Source organism: Phaethon aethereus (genome assembly GCF_964289735.1).
Source record: "Phaethon aethereus genome assembly, chromosome: 2".
Taxonomy (NCBI): Eukaryota; Metazoa; Chordata; class Aves; order Phaethontiformes; family Phaethontidae; genus Phaethon; species Phaethon aethereus.
Window position 1 is genome coordinate 98,666,238 of NC_138582.1, and position 17,847 is coordinate 98,684,084.

At 42.5% G+C, this 17,847-nt stretch overlaps 1 protein-coding gene across 1 annotated transcript in view; it reads right to left on the minus strand.

The window, feature by feature from the left end:
* ADTRP (androgen dependent TFPI regulating protein) overlaps nucleotides 1–17,594 on the minus strand; it is a gene marked incomplete at both ends in the record, with an annotated part of 32,794 nt that extends 15,200 nt beyond the window's left edge. The window contains 3 exons of the mRNA XM_082015011.1: nucleotides 7,306–7,407; nucleotides 8,856–8,990; nucleotides 17,442–17,594. Of these exons, the coding sequence (XP_081871137.1) occupies nucleotides 7,306–7,407; nucleotides 8,856–8,990; nucleotides 17,442–17,594 (390 nt within the window). The remainder of the gene's footprint in view (nucleotides 1–7,305; nucleotides 7,408–8,855; nucleotides 8,991–17,441) is intronic.
* Between the last annotated feature and the right edge of the window lie 253 nt (nucleotides 17,595–17,847).

A 17,847-nucleotide genomic window follows, 5' to 3' on the forward strand; every position in this document is an offset into this window, starting at 1 on the left:
GGTTTAGCATTTTTCCTTTGTGGATATAAAGCTTCCCCCCCTTCCCACTTCCTTCTCATGTACACATACACCCCAGGCCCAATAAAAACACATGGCAAAATCTTGCCTCGCACTTCTGCTATCCCAGAGTCTACCGGTGACTTCACATATTTCTGACAAGCCCAGTTTGTCCATTAATGGTAAAATCACGGTGGAATTTCTACTGAATAACCGAGCATGTTTACGAGAGCAGATGTGTATTTATACACCAGAGGAACGCGTGGTTGGCTACAGAGTGCAAAGCCTGCCCTTTGCCTACGATATGCAGTTGGCTTTCCAAATTATTTCCCTCTCACAGCCGATAGACGTTGACTTTGGCAGCATCATTAGTGATAGCCCATACATCATGGTTAATCATATCTGCTGAAAGGCTTTAAAGACTTCTCATATCCTTCTCAATAAAAAAGATGTATTTTCTCATTTGAGTTATTTTTACTATAGGTCTCTAGTGCATGGATATTAAACATACTTTCAACCCTGTTTAGCTGTGCTTTAAATCCTTAAACTGACGTATGTCTGAAGAGTGCAGTATTTGTATGGGGCCAAATTAAAATATACAGTTTTGCCTCTTGCTTTAAAGAAAACCTAATAATTAAGCTCAGATTGACACAGATCAAAACATTGGCAAAAATTACTGGAAACAGTGACTCATTTTTTATTTCAATTAACAGTTTCTCAGGTTCACGTCTAAACAGTGAAACTGTCAAAAATAATTATCACAGAGGAAGAAAAAACTATTTCACTCCAAGGTAAGGAAAACAGGCTAAAACAATAGCTGTGTGTACTGATCAGGCTATCGATGAACAAAACTGAATCTGAGAGCTTTTTTCTTCTCTTGGCAGGGATCCTGTTAGGACTTATTTTTATGTTCTTTGAAATGTTAATATATTTATTTGAGTAATAACCTCTGTTTGTTGAGGAAAGCTTTCAGCTTACAAATTCTGTAAGGACAAAAGTACTTTAAATGCCTTTTTAAAAATGTATTTATTTGTACAGTGGGAAGATAAAAGTTATGGGACTTTCAAAATTATCAGAGACATTTTTTTAACTAATCACACTTATAATCTGAATTCTGATTCCAACACTTGATTTTAAAATCCTCTGTGGCTCTTTTTGGTACTTACTATGATTTTTAACTTGGGTTTGGTTTCTTTGCTTTTTTCCTGACAAACTCAGGTGAATCTGAACTAGTTATAAAATTGCAAAATTCTTTTTCTTGCTCATAAACTCTGGCATATGAATACAGGGGGGAGGGAAAGCTTCTTAAATGCATCCTGAACTTTATCTGAAATATTGGCATGTTAACTCACCTCCTGCAGAGAAGATTGAAATTGTAACATTCTCCTGCTTCTTTATTTTTTGTTTCCTACCCTATGTTGTATGTTTACCAGGATACGTTTCAGGTTCATGAGTTTAAACTGAGATAAATAGTCCTTCCTGAATATTATTTCCACTGTTTGGTAAGACTATAGGGAATTTTTACTTCCTATATTTTGAGTATTTATTCAATGTTATAACCACATTTTGCTGTTGAGAACATAAGTAAAAGCAAGTTTCTTGGGGCTGAGAAGACAGGGTTGGGTAGAGTTTGTGTTCAGCTGCAGGCTCCAGCCTAGGCTGAGTTTTAAGCCCATGAATAATCTCCCCAGAGCTGCTGAGATCACTTGTACGCCTAACGCGTGCGTCGCAGTTTGACTTGGTTTGACCCTGTTTGAAGGAAATGATGCCTCAGTTGACCATAGCTGTTTGTTTCTAATTCGTCTGCATTTACATACCCTCCGTGTCTGCTTTCCATTAATGTGTGAGACTTGATTTTCCCAAATTGTTACCACTGGCCAAACTAAACTCCACTGGGCACAGTTGGACGCCATCAAGGGCTTTTGAAAAACTGTCCGTGTTTCTCTTTCAGACAGATTCCCTGCAGAGCTTGTGTGCTGACAGCCACTCATGGCCAATACTCATGCTTGTATCTTCTCCATCGATATGTTACTGCAAAGAAAAAGTAAAAACCCACTTTGGTGCTGTCTTATGAGGCTCATGAAGCCAGTGTTCATTGGTTGACCCTTGACGTGTTTACTCAGTTATTCTGCTCTTTGTTGGGAAATGTCCTCTTGTCTATGGAAATTTCCCTGGGTTGGATGCTTTCATAAAAAATTACAGCCTGTGTTATCTGAACATAATAAAACTAAATGGCTTCCTGAACTGTAACCTCTTTTAGTTTTATACTACTTATAATTTTCTGAATCTCTGGATGCTCTCTCCTTTCTTGACTTCATTTTGGAACAAATTCACTCTTTTTATTTATTTTGCTATGACACTGCCTTCATTCAAATGCCTCCTTTAAAATTTTCTTTTGTAATCTGTCCTATACATTTTTCTTCCCCTCTTTTCCTCTCTTAACCTCTCTTTATTTTTCAGGGTGGGAGGAGCTTAAGCATTATTGTTCATTGTATTTCTTTAACTAGTACATTGCCATGTTTAGTTAAAGAAATAATTTTCTCTTAGAGTTACTACCTGTCTTTTATATTCTCAGCCATCAGTGCATTTTCAGGGAACCACAGATTTATTTTATGGAGAGAGTGGGAGGCACCAGGAGTCCTGTTACTGAGCGGATGTGGTGACAAATCAATTGGGGAGCTATTGCTCAGTTGAACTGCAGCAGCACTCCTCTTCGAATGGTCAGCTACTATCTGTTTCTGCCCTTTCCAGGTCTGTTCATGCTCATCTGAAAAGCAACATTATTTTTCTTTTCTGAGGCATGTAGCTAGTTTGGGAGCAGTATTGTGAAAAATGGATGAAACATCAGACCAATTGTATGATCAAAGGTAAAAGAGCTTCAGAGAGAACATTTCCTGCATGCACACATGCATTTTTGCAAATAAGGCCCTGGCTGAATATCCTATTGCTTACTAGCAAATGTTTTGCCTCTGTGTCAATGCCAGAATTTTAATTGCATTTCTCCCTGACATTAGATACGTAGTCTAAGAAACTGATGTTGCACTGCAGCTGGAAGCTGACATGAGACTGAAGTGACACATCCTTCGCTGTGGAATATTTGTCCCCAGCTGTTCCTTCACGGGGTGGGTTACGGAGACTGCACCTGTGCACACTGGGGTAGCAGCAACCAGGGAGGATTCCCTGCCATAACATTTGTCTGTGAAACACATACTTTCTCCCTAAGGAAATGGGCTTATGTCAACAAAAATGGAAACTTCAGAAAAATATATATGTAGTGCTGGGAAAAGCCAAGCATCTTTGCTCTTAAATGTGTGGGGTGATTAATTTCACGTGCCATATCCCTCACACACACATTCTTCTTCTTTGCCAAAAGCTGAATGTAATTGGAAGCCTATGAATGTCCATAGTTAAAATTGAGATACTGTGAAATGCAAACAAATGGAAATGTTTCTCTCTTGTGTAAATATGCAAGAATTATCAAGCATTAAATGACAATTGCAAAGAGAATTGTTTAAGATGGTAGAAATTAATCTGAGGTGGTTCTTGTGTACACATCTGGAGCAGAAGTCCAGTTAGAGTAGCCTGGGCAAGTGGGTTCTGCTCCACACACTAGTTTTATGCCACACTGGTTGAGTAGTGTTGCAGCAGCTTCCTAAAATAGCTGTAGAAAAACATAATCCTTCACATAGATGGCCTCACACAGGAGTAATTTTTATTCATCTAACTTATTGTCTTTTTCAGATGGAATTAAGTCATACCAATCCAAAATAAGATTTCTGTTGAAGTAATTGTGTCCACACTAGGGAAGGTAATGGGTTAGCTATGTGGGCAGAACACAAGCAGCTTGTAGATACCAAGAAGCTCTAAGATGAGAGGGGACATGGTGAGTCTTGCTGGTATTCTTACTGTCAGGGCATCAGTGGCTTCTTTCAGTGAAGGAAAATTATTTATGTGCACCCAGGTTTTTCTTTCTCTCCTTTGCGTTTTCTTTTTACATTCAGATACTGCTTAGCTACATCGGAGCAAAGAGTAAAGGAGCTTGAGAGGCTGAGGGTCTGTTGTCATCCTTGCTGAAAGTCTGCCAGGTAAGTAATTTTTCTTCTGCGCCTTCATTTATAATCCCTCCTTTTTTAGTCTTAGTTTTTTAGCTTACAAGGTCTTCAGAACATGCACAGTTCATAACTATGTGTCAGTAAAGTGCCCAGGACACTAACATGCTGATTTTTGTCAAGATGAAAGGGTATTATGGCTACAGAATAAATTAGGAAAAGAGATGGATAAACTAAACTTAGCTGCAGCCTGAAAATGAATAAAATTGTAATTTTTACGAGAAAATTAGCATTTTACAAGAGTTATGCCCTACAGGCTGAAAATATGAACCTCCTTTGCAAAAAGGCAATTGCACAATTACCATTTTTGTGAACGTATCTGGTCAATGTTGATGTGTATCTTTTCTTTTGGTATGGATTAAAATGTTTTCCAGTGCTCTTTGCTGACCCATCATTGCCCCTCTTTGCTTAGTGTTCAATTCTGTTAGCCTCTTCAAAACGTAGTGTTCCCCTATACTGCCATTAAGTTGAATAATACAGGCATATGATTTAATCCTAGCTGCCTCCAGCAGTTAGTTGCTTTCTGGAGAATATCCAGATGTTGCTTGAAAAGAGATGACTGGGAAAGAAATAAACAATTTCACTTGATGAATTGGCCAGTGTATCTTTTGTCTCAGCCATCTTCCACTTCGAAAATGTTGTTCAAATAATTGTGCTTGAGACATAAGTAGGTGGGGTTTTTTTAATCCATGAAGCTCAAAGCTTTGTATAAAGAGTGTAAAACATAATTATCCCAGACAAACAGAAGTGGAAACTGAGGTGAAGCCCTTGGGTTAAACTCAGGAGAAAGGCAAAGAGAGAAACCCAGGTAGTCTGGAGTATTTGTCCTCCTTCAAATATTAGCAAGATTCCCTTCTGCATTAGCCATCCTTTCTGCAAAACAAAAAATGTTTCTGCGTAGAGTGCAAAAACGTGCCTAAAATGTAATGCTCTCTGTATGACTCTGGGCTACCAGGTGGGCAACGTCACTTTCCAACTGTAAGAGCAGTAAATGTGAGAAAAATAAATGGCTAGTTCATTTTTGCAAGGAAGGTGCTGCAGCATCACCATGAACTCAAAGAGCTTGGTATTCTTGAAGTGTTTTTGCGTGATTATTTTTTAGGTTCACTCTTCAGTTACATAACAACATATGCTTTCCCTATTTACAACGTTAAAATAGTCCAAGACAAAAAAAAATACTCCCACTGCAAACGATATGGCACTGAAGTCTACTATGATACACTGATGTCTTTTTCCACCAAAGCCAGCTAGATGCTGCCTCAATCTGCCATGAAATGTCTGTAATCTCAGAGCCATAGAAGTATAGCAATGTGCAAGGAAATGAACCCAAAGAAAAAGCATCTGCTTGGCAATCAGAAATTGGAGATTGTCCCTTAAAGTGTCGGTAGCTCCCTGGATCTTCCTAGTGTTCCCAGCGGATATTTTGGGTTGGAAGAAAGAAACTCCCCAGCTAAGCCTGAAGGCACCTGTTGGAAGGTGTCCCAGAATGTGAGGATTCTCGATAGCGGGGATCAGTCTACGCTGGTGGCAGATTTTTTAAGCTCGATAGTGACTGGAATGAAAATCTCCCACCTAGGAACTGTCAAGCACAAGATGTCTGCAGTGTATTAAGAGCTCTAGAAATAAAATACTAGGTTGTGATAGAGGTTTGCTTTATGTGAGGTTTCTCACTCATCAAAATAATTTTGAGGAAGAATTGTTTTCCTTTTTTAACATCTGTTTTTGACATTTCTGAAATAGAAAAGCTTTTTGTTGTTGTCAAAATGACTCTGTTATGAAATGAAGATGTAGGTAGGGTAAGAAAGAAGTTATAACGAATACCTTTGAGGGATTCCTGCAAAGATCTTGTGCACATGAAATAAAAACGTACGTTCTAGCACTCTCTCAATCTTCCCATGTCATAAACAAATGCGGAAATGGAAAGGACAAATTCTCAGCTGTGCACCAGGATTAAAACAAGCAGCAAAGCCCATCTCCTCTAAGCTCCACCCTGTGCGCTCCCCTTCCCTGGCACCTCCACTACCGTGAAGATTTTAAACTTCAACCAGTCGCCCAGACCAAATCCTGGACCTGAAACCAGCGTGATGATGAGGACATGGGCAATCTTTCTTTTTGGTGGACGATGGTTTTGAGAGAGAGTGGTGCCCGTTTGTGTCTGTGCAGAGGTTTGGACAGCCACATAAAGGCCCTGGTGGAGAAGAATTGGTGGGCAGAGAGCAGGTGATAAGGTTAAAAGTGCACGATGGCTGCATTTTATCACTCGGATATCAGTAATGCAGACATGCCTATGTGTGTTTGGATTCCAGGCACGCGTATCTGAATACGCTTGTCTAAATCAAGCGGCTGCTCAAAGCCTTTAGCAAGTCTCCGCAGCCAGACACCCCGAAGCCTCCCGCATTTACCTTCAACACGTGTTGGGAACTGCTGCAGTGGGTTACAAAGCGTTGTACTTAAGAAATGAAGTCTGGAAAGAAATGAGTCTTCTGTGTGATTATTTCATACTTTTTTGGCTTCTCTGATTCAGTCTGAACCTCTCCCTTCTCTCCCCCTTCCCATTAGCCCCATGAGGCCTCCCTGACCTTACAGTCCACCCACGGTTTCCATGTTACTGTCAGCCTTCTTACACTTGACTGATGAGAAATATGTGATTATTCAACACATCATAAAAACAGCCAGAGCAAATGAAGGAGGAATCTGGAAAGTATTTATAGAAAATCTGTAAACAATCATTGCAATTCAGCTATTCAAAGCTGTGCACACATTAGCTTATTAGCTGTAGAGCTGTCAGATGTTCTTTGGTTCTTTCACCTTTTTTAAAAATTAAGAACTGCTTTGTTATACTCCCAGACATTTTGTATTTCATAGACTTCTGTTTGCAGAAACAATTTATTTTTTGAGCTACAATAACCAAGAAGATTTTTTTTTTCCCTTATGACTACACAGCATTTCATTGACTTCAGAGTTTTGACAAGCACCAAGTCACTGACATTCCTTGTGTGCTAAAAGGCTTCTTGAGGTGACTTCAAGCACTTGCATCTGTTTGCTGCGTACAGCTCAACATCAGATTCACATAAGTAGGAAAGAGGAGGTGAGAAAGAAGAAGCTGTGAAACTCTTCTGGAAAGCGACACAATGCAACAGTGGGACACACGTTGCAAAGTCTCTCTTCTCTGCAAGAGGCAGGGGTGTTTCTTACTCACCATAGCATGATTTAACCAGAGCGGGATGACTCTATCAAGGCTTTTGGGGTAAACCAGCTCTCGATTGTAGGTATACAGCGTCCAAAAGGATAGACACACAAACTGGAACCAAAATACAAAATGAAAGAAATTTCAAAATGAAAGACAAACATAATTGATAGGATTTTGCTAGTGCTTTCATTTATGAGAAGGCAAAACAACTCCTTACATGAAAAATGGTGATATTGTCAGAAAAACTTACGTATCTCACATTTTACAACATAAAGGAATTTACTCTGAGGTGCAGTGTTCTGTGTTGATACTGCAAGAAAAACCTCTTTTATAAACTGCCAATAGTGACATTTTTTGTGGAATACTAGATTGGCTTTAAACTTCTTTTCTTTTTTTTTTTTTTCCTTTGCAGATGAGATCTTTTGATAGTCCAGAAGTTCTCCTTGAGGGATTGGCTGTCAAGCCACAGCATTTGTTCTGCTCAGTAACAAAGTAAAAACAGATCTTGGTAAAACAGTTCACATAAAACTTACCCTTATCTGCACAATTCATAAGCCTAATTCCTAAACTGCAGGTGCAAGCTGCACTGTGGGCACCCATTTTTTTCCCAACAGAGGAGGATTTACAGTGGGAAAACTTAACTAGAGGACATGAACCCTGGTATCGGTTACTAATACCTGGAAGCTGATTTGCACTTTTTGGTCTGTCTTTGCGTTTGAGCACGCTTTGTGCTTGGGGTTGGAAATCAGGGGTGTGAGATGCTGTAAGAATGAGACTACCCTGTGCATCTGTCCTGTGGGCACGGTGAGGATGCCTGGGGGGGATATGACAGCAGTATCATGAACACTGCTATGCTGGGAAGGTAAATTAGCCAGTCTCTCTGTCTCCATCCCTGGCAGGAATTTTTAGTGAGCCAGCTGGCTGACCTGCTTGTGGACCAGATTTAAGCAGCTTCTCAGCCCTTTAGGATTCAGAGGTGGCAGCAGACTTCACTCACACAGAGCAGTACCTACATGTAGAAGTAACCCATCGGTTCCCATCCAAGCCACAGCACCAGATAAACAGCATTTTGATAAACAGCATTGCCTGTGAGGGAGTAGGTGATCCGTGGTGAACCTGAGTGACTGTAAGTACTGTCCTGTGAATCTGTTTCACTCCAGCACTTATTTAAAGCCACATTGGAGTCAGAGAAGGAGATGTGAAATTTTGCTTCCTCTCAGGTACCCTCTCATGTCCTCCGGGCCCGTGCTGCCCTTTAGAGAAATGCCCTAAGTTGATAAAGCCACAGCTATTTGGACCGTGGGATTAACGGAGAGGTTACACCTCATTCACCCTTTGGGGTCACTCTGTGTTCACTCAGGGACAGCAACCCTAAAGTTTGTTCAAGAGGCTTTGCATTCAACCATGACAGGCTCAGCACTGTTTCTCCTTCTAAATGGTCCAAATCCATTTTCAAATCGTAAAAGAAAGCCTACAGTTCTTACCTATTTTATACATTTATACCTATACACCCCTAATCATTTATGCAAACATTATTTTTACATACAGAGGTTACTTACTGTGGACACTGGGAAAGCCAGGACACTGAAAAGAAGGTCTCTGCTGGAAATTATGCACTTAGCACATCGCAGTTTCTTCATTAGTCTCAACACATCAGCCAGGAAGGACACCCCATAGAAGACAGCCTGCAAAGCCTAAAGTAATTACATCTAATGAGGGAAACTCATCCAGTTTTCATTAGCATGTTCCTCAATGAACTCTGTTCTTGCTCTTCAGGGAGCTGTTTTGTTCCGAAGCTGCGAACCCGCGTGAGGGAAATAGCTGTTGGCTAAATCTTTTTTAATAACTGAAACTGATTAAATAAAGTTGTTCGGGAGATAACTTTAACAGTTTCTTGTTTAATAGACTAAACAGAGATGTGTGATGCGATTCAGATGGGAGAGGTGGAAGGACATGTTGGAAGCCGGCTCCTTCACACTTCCTATGCTAATTGTTCAATGTATCTGAGCAGAAAAGAGCAAAATCTGCCAGGAAACATTTCCTGTAAAGCAATTGCTAGATAGATAGCTATTTAGCCAACACAGGGCCTTCTTTCTGGGGACTCATGGTGCAGCTGATCTCAGTGTCAAGTAGCTCTTGAGAATTAGGTGCAGAAGTTATCCAAACCAGAACCTCTTTCACTGAAGTCAGAGGGATTCAGGAAAGGATTTCAAGTGCTTAGAAGCAGAGATCCAGACTTCACTAACTAAAACTGAGTAAGTTTAACTATTTATAACTAAGGAACTTTGGAGCTGGGGGGGTGGGTTCTCTTTTGATTTTTTTTCTTTCTTTAAACCATTTAATAGTAATGAGAGTGGGGCTGTTTGGGGAGGGCACTAGGAGGAGTTGGTAAGGAATTAGGTAAGCGCGCAGTGACAGAAGAGAATTCCACAAATTGTGTTTGAAATTGTCACAATATTGTGGTTTGGTCAATATTGCTTTTTTGATTTCTTCACTTTATCTCCTAATGCTACACAGTGGATCAAGCTGAACCAGATTTATCAGATGCACAAAGGCAAAGCCTTGCAGAAGAATACTTCTCCTGCTACCTTGCATTCAGCACTGAATCTAGTTCAGTTCTGTTAACTCACGGAGCGGCCTCTTATTTTAAGGCTAGGTTGTCCCAGAGTGATGCAATAAGGGAAATACAGCCTACTGCAAACACTGGACCGGCTAGCGATGCTTAAATGGAAAGAGGCTGCGTTACAGCTTTCAGGATGAGATGTCTTTTGCCATGATCTTACTCTGAATCAGATATTTATTTAGAACAAAGAGTCTGAAGTTGTGGCTGGTTACTTCATCAGTTTCTGAAGGAGCCGAGAAGGATGGTGCTTGGGAGGGGACAGAATTAGTGCAATGCTTTGCCATCAGAAATTCCTTTATTATCAAAATATTTGAGGGAAGGGGGGGATTGTGGTTTCACCATGCCCATTGTCAATCAAGGGTTTCTGCAAGCTTTAGTTTGCAGAGATTGAGTCTTCCTGGGGAGCAAAATGACTGTCATTTGCATGACCAAAGTATCTTTGCTGTTATCCACAACCACCCCCAACCATTTTGTGGCTCCCCAGCATCCTTTTTCACAGAATCATTAAGATTGGAAAAGACCTCTAAGATCATAAAGTCCAACCATCAACCCAGTACCACCATGCCCACTAAACTATGTCCTGAAGTGCCACGTCTACACATTTTTTTGAACGCTTGCAGTGGCGGCGACTCCACCACCTCCCTGGGCAGCCTGTTCCAGTGCTTGACCACTCTCTCAGTAAAGAAATTTTTCCTAATATCGAGTCTAAACCTCCCCTGGCGCAACTTGAGGCCATTTCCTCTCGTTCTATCGCTTGTTACTTGGGAAAAGAGACCAACACCCACCTCGCCACAACCCCCTTTCAGGTAGTTGTAGAGAGCAATAAGGTCTCTCCTCAGCCTCCTCTTCTCCAGACTGAACAACCTCAGTTCCCTCAGCTGCTCCTCATCATACTTGTTCTCCAGACCCCTCACCAGCTTCGTTGCCCTTCTCTGGATACACTCCAGCACCTCAATGACCTTCTTGTAGAGAGGGGCCCAAAACTGAACACAGTATTCAAGGTGTGACCTCACCAGTGCCGAGTACAGGGGCACGATCACTTCCCTGCTCCTGCTGGCCACACTATTGCTGATCCAGGCCAGGACGCTGTTGGCCTTCTTGGCCACCTGGGCACACTGCCGGCTCATGTTCAGCTGGGTTCCCTATCCTTTCCACAGTCTAGATGGTCACCACAGTAGACTGCAGCCAGATGCCACTGGTGGAGTGTCCCCTCCTCCCTACGCAGACCCACAATGGTGGATGTAGCTGATGCAGGCTGGGTGACTGGCCCAGGGTCACCCAGGATGAGATATCAGAGGTCATGCACCACCCGGTTCAGCTGCAAATCCCCATGTTTCCTCTCAAAAGCACCAGGTGAACATCCACATTTTTACATTAAAAAAACCAAGCAGCTTCATCAGAACCCACATATGGTTTTGTTCAATTCTGAGGCACCCAAACTAGCTCTTTTAAATGTGGTTTTCTCTCTCTCTCTCCGCCCCCATTATCACACTTAGCCTCTGTAACTGCAGGCACAGTTTCGGTCAGTAGGGATTCAGCCCTCCAAATCATGGGTCTAGTTCAGCAAAGTCTGTACTGAGGGGCAGCATACTTAGACCCAAGCACATGTTCAACCCAAAGGTCTGCCCCAGTCCTTCGCCTCTCCAGGCCACCAAAACTAAGTCCTTGAAGAGCTAAGAAAAGCCTCATAATAAATAGAACCTCTTGTTACACCCTGTAGAGTCAGCAGTAACTTTTTGTAAAAAGCATGAAAAATGAACATGAGGGTGGTGACAGTCTGGTGACACATGGTGACTAATTGCCAATAAAGCAATTAGGGAGAGGCCTGGTTCCCAGAGGATGGGGCTATTATTATCTTGTTCATGGTCAGCCTTACATTAATCATGGGACAGGGATAGGCTGCTTCTCCCCCCCCACCTTCAAAATTAACTAAAACAAACATTTCTGAAAAGAAACAGTCCCAAAACAGCCACATTCTCAGCCTGCTAAATATTCTGTCATATGCAGGGGAGGACAATGTTATCTTCCGTATGGAAAATGCTTATCTGAATGTGTAACCTGACCCATTTCTCTGGCTGAACATGGAGAAGAACAACTCCTGAATAAGCTTGAACTCCGTCTCAGGAGTCTGTTTTTGCACTGCTCATAGCTCTACCCTTGTCCGTCACTGTGTGTTCAAAGGGGTTTCAGTCAGTTTGTGATCACCCTGTATTTCCAGGAGCAATGGAAGAATATACAAGTAACTTTCAAGCCAGAAAACTGAACCTAGCTAGAACCATTCCTAGCAATGCTCAGCCTGGCAGGATGCACAGCCGGTAGACCCGAGTCAGAGCTCCAAGCGCATGCTCTTCCAGGCTTATTCCTCTAAGAAAGGTGCATCCAAATCTTGCAGCCCTTAGCTAATGGGAAAATGTTGACATTTAAAAAAAAAGTTGACATGAAAACATCAAATTAGTCCAGATGTCCTGTGAATTTCCCAAACAGCAGTGCTGGCGCTCACAAACCCATTGCAGCCACTCATGGAATATAAATCCACTGGCTGTAAATAAAGAGGATCCCCTAAAGTATTCCCACATGAACAGAAGGAAGACTGGAAGCATTCAGAAAGCTAATGATTAACCCAAAGAGGAGAATATGGATATGATTATCCCTGTTGGAGAGATGCTGCTTTCCTCTCAATCCCGCAGAGCTCCATGGCACTAGGTGTGGTAGAAATGCTTAATTTGGCCAGATCGATTTTCCAAACTGAGAGTCATGTCATAGTGACAAAGACAAACCTTAATTTTTATCTGCTGCAGTGATCAAAGGGGTGTTTCTGTTTAACTAACCTGACATGATTTACTTTCGCATATAGGATCTAGCCATATGTGTATATTGAAATCTCCAACTAGTACAAATAAATCAGGCTCCAAGCTCTGCCCTTAAGGGGGGATAAATCCAATATTCTGAGTAGGCTATTAGACATAACAATCAACATTTAGTGTAGACACACATCCATTCACGTGATATCGCTATCACGAAAATATATACACTAAATACGGGGTCTGTTTTGAAATAAATAAAAAAAAAGCTTTCAGGAGAATTGAAAAACATTTCAATTATGAGAGAAAAAAGCATAAGGAATAAAATGGGGCAAGAATGCAATTAATAGTTTTTAAAGGTGCAGTGTGCTCATTATGCAATGATTTACCGATAGATTTACAGCAGTGAGCAGGTTTTTATGAGCCTGGATATTTCAGGCAGTGAATGATTCAGCTTGTACTGTTTTGTATCACAGACAAATGAACACAAAACTGTGTTTATCTGTCATTTCTGCTTGTGCAATAATCGGTCAATGAACTCCTTTGATACAAATCCCACTTATCTTCTTTTTTTTCCCCCTACAAAAATATTTCCTTTATGAATCTTGATTGCTATGATCATTAGATAAATGAATCTGAAGTAACGTCAGAGCTGTAGCTCTCTTGGGAGAGTCGCATGACTAGCGAGAAATTGAATGAGGTGCTAAAAGAGGGTCACATCTAGAAAAAATTCTGCTCGCATCCCTCCAGCAGAGCTAGGAGTCAAGCTGCATTTCCATCCTTGGAAAACATCACGTTTCCCAGTATTTCCCTTTCAGATCAGAGAGAGCTGGCCACAGAAAGAAATTTTTTAATGAAATACCAAAGAGCTAAGAGGAATTTTGGGGGGAGAATTACCACGCGATTCAGCCAGCCGGTGCCAGAAGCCAGGCAATTGCACTCTGGCAGGAGACCGGCAGAAGAACTGGACAAGCTCTCTGCGTGCCTGGCTCTGGGAAACCTCCAAGGCATGGCCCAGCCCTGCCCAGCATGGGGGCTCCACTGAACCAGCACAGCCCAGCTAGAAGCTTTTGCCCCTCTTCTTCCCCGGGACCGTACCTCCCGGCATCCCGAGGCACCTCCTTGGACTTCTTCCAAAGGTGCAGAAATGTAACGCCTCGGGTGTGCGCTGATGGACTTCTGCGGTTGACAGCCACCTCTTGTTCTTTGATGCCCCTCAGCAGCACCAGGGAGTGCCTTAATGCCAAACCACGGGATGACTCTTCTAGGTCCTGTGGAGCCCCACATGGGGACATATTGTCTTCTCACCCTTTTCCCCTCTTATACAGTGGCTCAGGAAACTTTTGCCACCTGGAGATACCAACAAATGCTGTCCAGATCAACAGGAGAAGGAGAGATGAGGGCATTTCTCTCCCTGGTCCCTTTCCTTCTTGGCAATTCTTCCTTTAAGAAAAACCCACATGTCTGTAAAAGAAGGACTACCGGCCATGAAGGAGTAATTTTGCACACCCTGTCCTGTTGCCACATTTTCTGAAGATACACAACATCTTCAGCCCAAACCATCTCCCCGTTGGCTGACAGCTCCATTTTAGAATCATAGAATCATAGAATTTCGCATCCGGACTGGATCAATAACTGGTTAAAAGATGGAAGACAAAGGAGTGGAGAAGTGGAGCAAGGGCTCCTGCTCACGGAGATTTAACGAGACCTGAGCTGTTCAGCAGATCCGTAAATGAGCTGGGGAAGGGAGCAAAGACTGAGGTGGTAAAGCTTTGTAAATTTTTTTTTTTTCCTGTCAAAATGAACTCTGACTACAAAATTGCCAAAGAATCTCAGGACACTGAGTGCCTGAGAGATCAAATAGCAGGCGAAAATCAGTGTTGGTAAATGCAATGTAACGCATTTCAGCAAAAAGGCAACTTCAATTATACATTTTTTAAGAGTGGGTTCTAAATTAACTGTCACCATCCAGGAAAGAAATGTTAGACTCTCTGTGGATAGCGTTCTCAAATTGCCAGCTCCTTGCTCACCAGTAATCAAAAACGACAAATAGAGAGTTAAGAATTGTTAAGAAGAAATAAATGACAGACAAGGAAACACCTTTAGGCCACTGTGTAAATCCATGCTGTGCTCATAGCTTGACCACTGCAGCCTGCCCTACTTAGCCCTTCCTGAAACTAGAAAAACTACCGCAAAGGGCGACAAGGATGCTTTAATGAAAGAAGCAGCCCGTTGTGAAAAGAGATGAAAAAGGCTCAGAGTTCCAGCTTGCAGAAAAGAATAACTGAGGGAAAAATCTGGTACAGGTCTCTAATGAGTGGCAAAGAAAAAGTGAACAGGGATGGATGATTAAATGATAACACAGAAGTAAAGAGGCATCCAATTCAGTTGTCAGGAAGCAGGTTTACACCAACAAAGTGAACTGCTCTTTCACACAACGCACGCTCATTGCCACAGGATAGGGAAGGTACCAGAAGTATAAACAGGTGTGGTTTTCCTCTAGATAGATGAATGGAAGCCTTTGAATGGGTATTAGCTACCTTGGATTTATTTTCTGGCTCTGTAAGTCTGTATGCCAGTGTGAGCATAGAGCCATGGAAAGTTCATTTTATGCTTACACATGCTCTTGTCTCATGCAGCCTTTCCCTGATCATCCACTGCTGGTCACCAGGGGAAGCTGGACGATAATTTCAATGAGAGTTTCTGCAACCCAAAATACTAGGAGATAGGTTATTTTCTTTCTCCTCTCGATCTCGTGCTTTAGAGCTGTGTCATATACTGGGTGATAGACATCATTATAATGGTGCCAGGGGATGGAGGTGGAGATGCTGTTTTGCCTGGAAGTGTGGCTGACGCTATAATGGGGCCAGCTTTCCCCAAAACACAATGGAGAGAACCTGGGCACACAGTCCCTTGCCTGGGACATGGCTGGTGGTGTTTTAGTCTATAGACATATGTCCCAGCAGGATTAACTGTATATCCTTAAGGTTGTTGAATCCTGACCATTTGATGGCTGGCATTTCAGAAAAATTAATTTTTAAAATATCACAAAAAGCCTAGATCACAAAATCACAGAATCATTAAGGTTGGGAAAGACCTCTGAGATCATCAAGTCCAACCATCAACCCAACACCACCATGCCCACTAAACCATGTCCCCAAGTGCCACATCCACACTTTTTTTTTTAATACTTCCAGTCACCTCCCTGGCCTGTTCCAGTGCCTGACCACTCTCTCAGTAAAGAAATTTTTCCTAATACCTAGTCTAAACCTCCCCTGGCGCAACTTGAGGCCATTTCCTCTCGTTCTATCGCTAGTTACTTGGGAGAGGAGACCAACACCCACCTCACCACAACCCCCTTTCAGGTAGCTGTAGAGAGCAATAAGGTCTTCCCTCAGCCTCCTCTTCTCCAGACTGAACAACCCCAGTTCCCTCAGCCGCTCCTTGTAAGACTTGTGCTCTAGACCTTTCACTAGATGTACTGATACAAAGACAACATAGCAACAAAACATACATATGCCATCCTGAGTGCAGCGATATGTGTGCCCTCATCCTTCCAGAGCCAGTTTGGCCACTGAGAAGGGTGCTGTGGCTCTCTGAAGCCTGGGCTGTTTTAGCTGCCTCACATGCCATTCACCGCCTCTTGGTTGCAAATATTTCACAGAGTCACAGAATGGTTGACGTTGGAAGGAACCCAAATTTCCCAACTCCCTGGGGGTCTCCAAAGGCCCCAGTTGGAGCTGGGGAGCCTTTACGCTTCCATTGAACCCAACCATGGGGTGTCTCCTCCTGAAGAGTAAAAGTAGAGACAAACATACCCCAGGCCAGACCTCCCACTGACATTTAACCCTGACAGTCACACAGAATGGATGAAAGGCCACAGAGGTTCCTCTGGTCATCCTTCAGATTAGCAAGTATCCCTGAAATTTGTCCCTTGTAGGAACCCTCTCCACACGCCCAATCTTTCTACTCCACTGCCACGAGTCGCTGATGAGCCGCTTGGACTGTGAACAAGCCTTCTCCCCCAGGGTATCTCACGTGCTTCCATTTTGATTTCTATCTTGTGAAATATTAGCATATTAGGAGAAACAGAACACGCTGCGGTCTACGTTTTCCTGTGTACTTACAGGAGGTGCAGCAAGCAGCTGATAGCACCTTTAAAACACATGTAATAATGTCACAAGCGCCTCTCTCGGCAGGCTGGAATTTCTTCCCCTTGTGCTCTCGACTGATTGTCAAACTGAGCACGTACTCTGAATGGCTAACTTAGCACCGTGCTATGCTTTGTTTTATCTTTTCTGTAATTTACAGGGCATAAAAGCCTATTAAAAAACTGAAGTAAAACTCCAAGCAGCATTATAACATGTATTGAATTAAGGGTTAGATAACATGCATCAAACTTGCACGTGTCCTGGCTGGACATACCCTGCCTTTCTGTCCCTCTCCCCACTGATACCTTGCCTCTCTTACAAGGAGGCAGCTAGCTTCAGAGTACTTTCTGAAAGCCATGCAGCTCACCAGACAATATTCTTTCTGCATAAAACCTGTGAATACTTTTCACAGCAGAAGCATGGATTCCTACTTAGTTTCCTTCAGGGTGTAAACTGCTTAAGGAAGCAGTTTTAACAGCAGCAAATATACCAGCTGCATATGTCTTGAGGCACAGATGGCAGACAAACAAATAGACATATTGGTATCACTGTACAACACGATTTGCTTACCAGATTGAGGACTGTCAAATATTTCCACTGCCCACCGTAAAGGAACACTTCAGATGGCCGCTCTTCTGTTCTTACGTGCGTGATTGAATAGGCAACAAAAAAATACCAGACAAAAGCAAGGCAGTGGTACGTTGCGAGAGTAAAGATTGCCATGCTTTAGCTAAGAGCAAGTGATAATCAGTCCAAAAGCAGCTTTTCCCTTAAGGTCCTCGGTCGCTGTGCATGGGAAATGGCAGGGCAGGAGGGTTTACTTCGGAGCGGACTTGGGACACATTGCCACTTTGCTCTCGTCGAAAGGAATATTCAGAAGGTGTGAACTTTGCTTCTATTTGTTCCCCTTTTCTCTGTAGAGATAGGCTGGGGGGGGGGGGGGGCGGGGCGGGGGGAGAAGAATAGGCTTATTCCC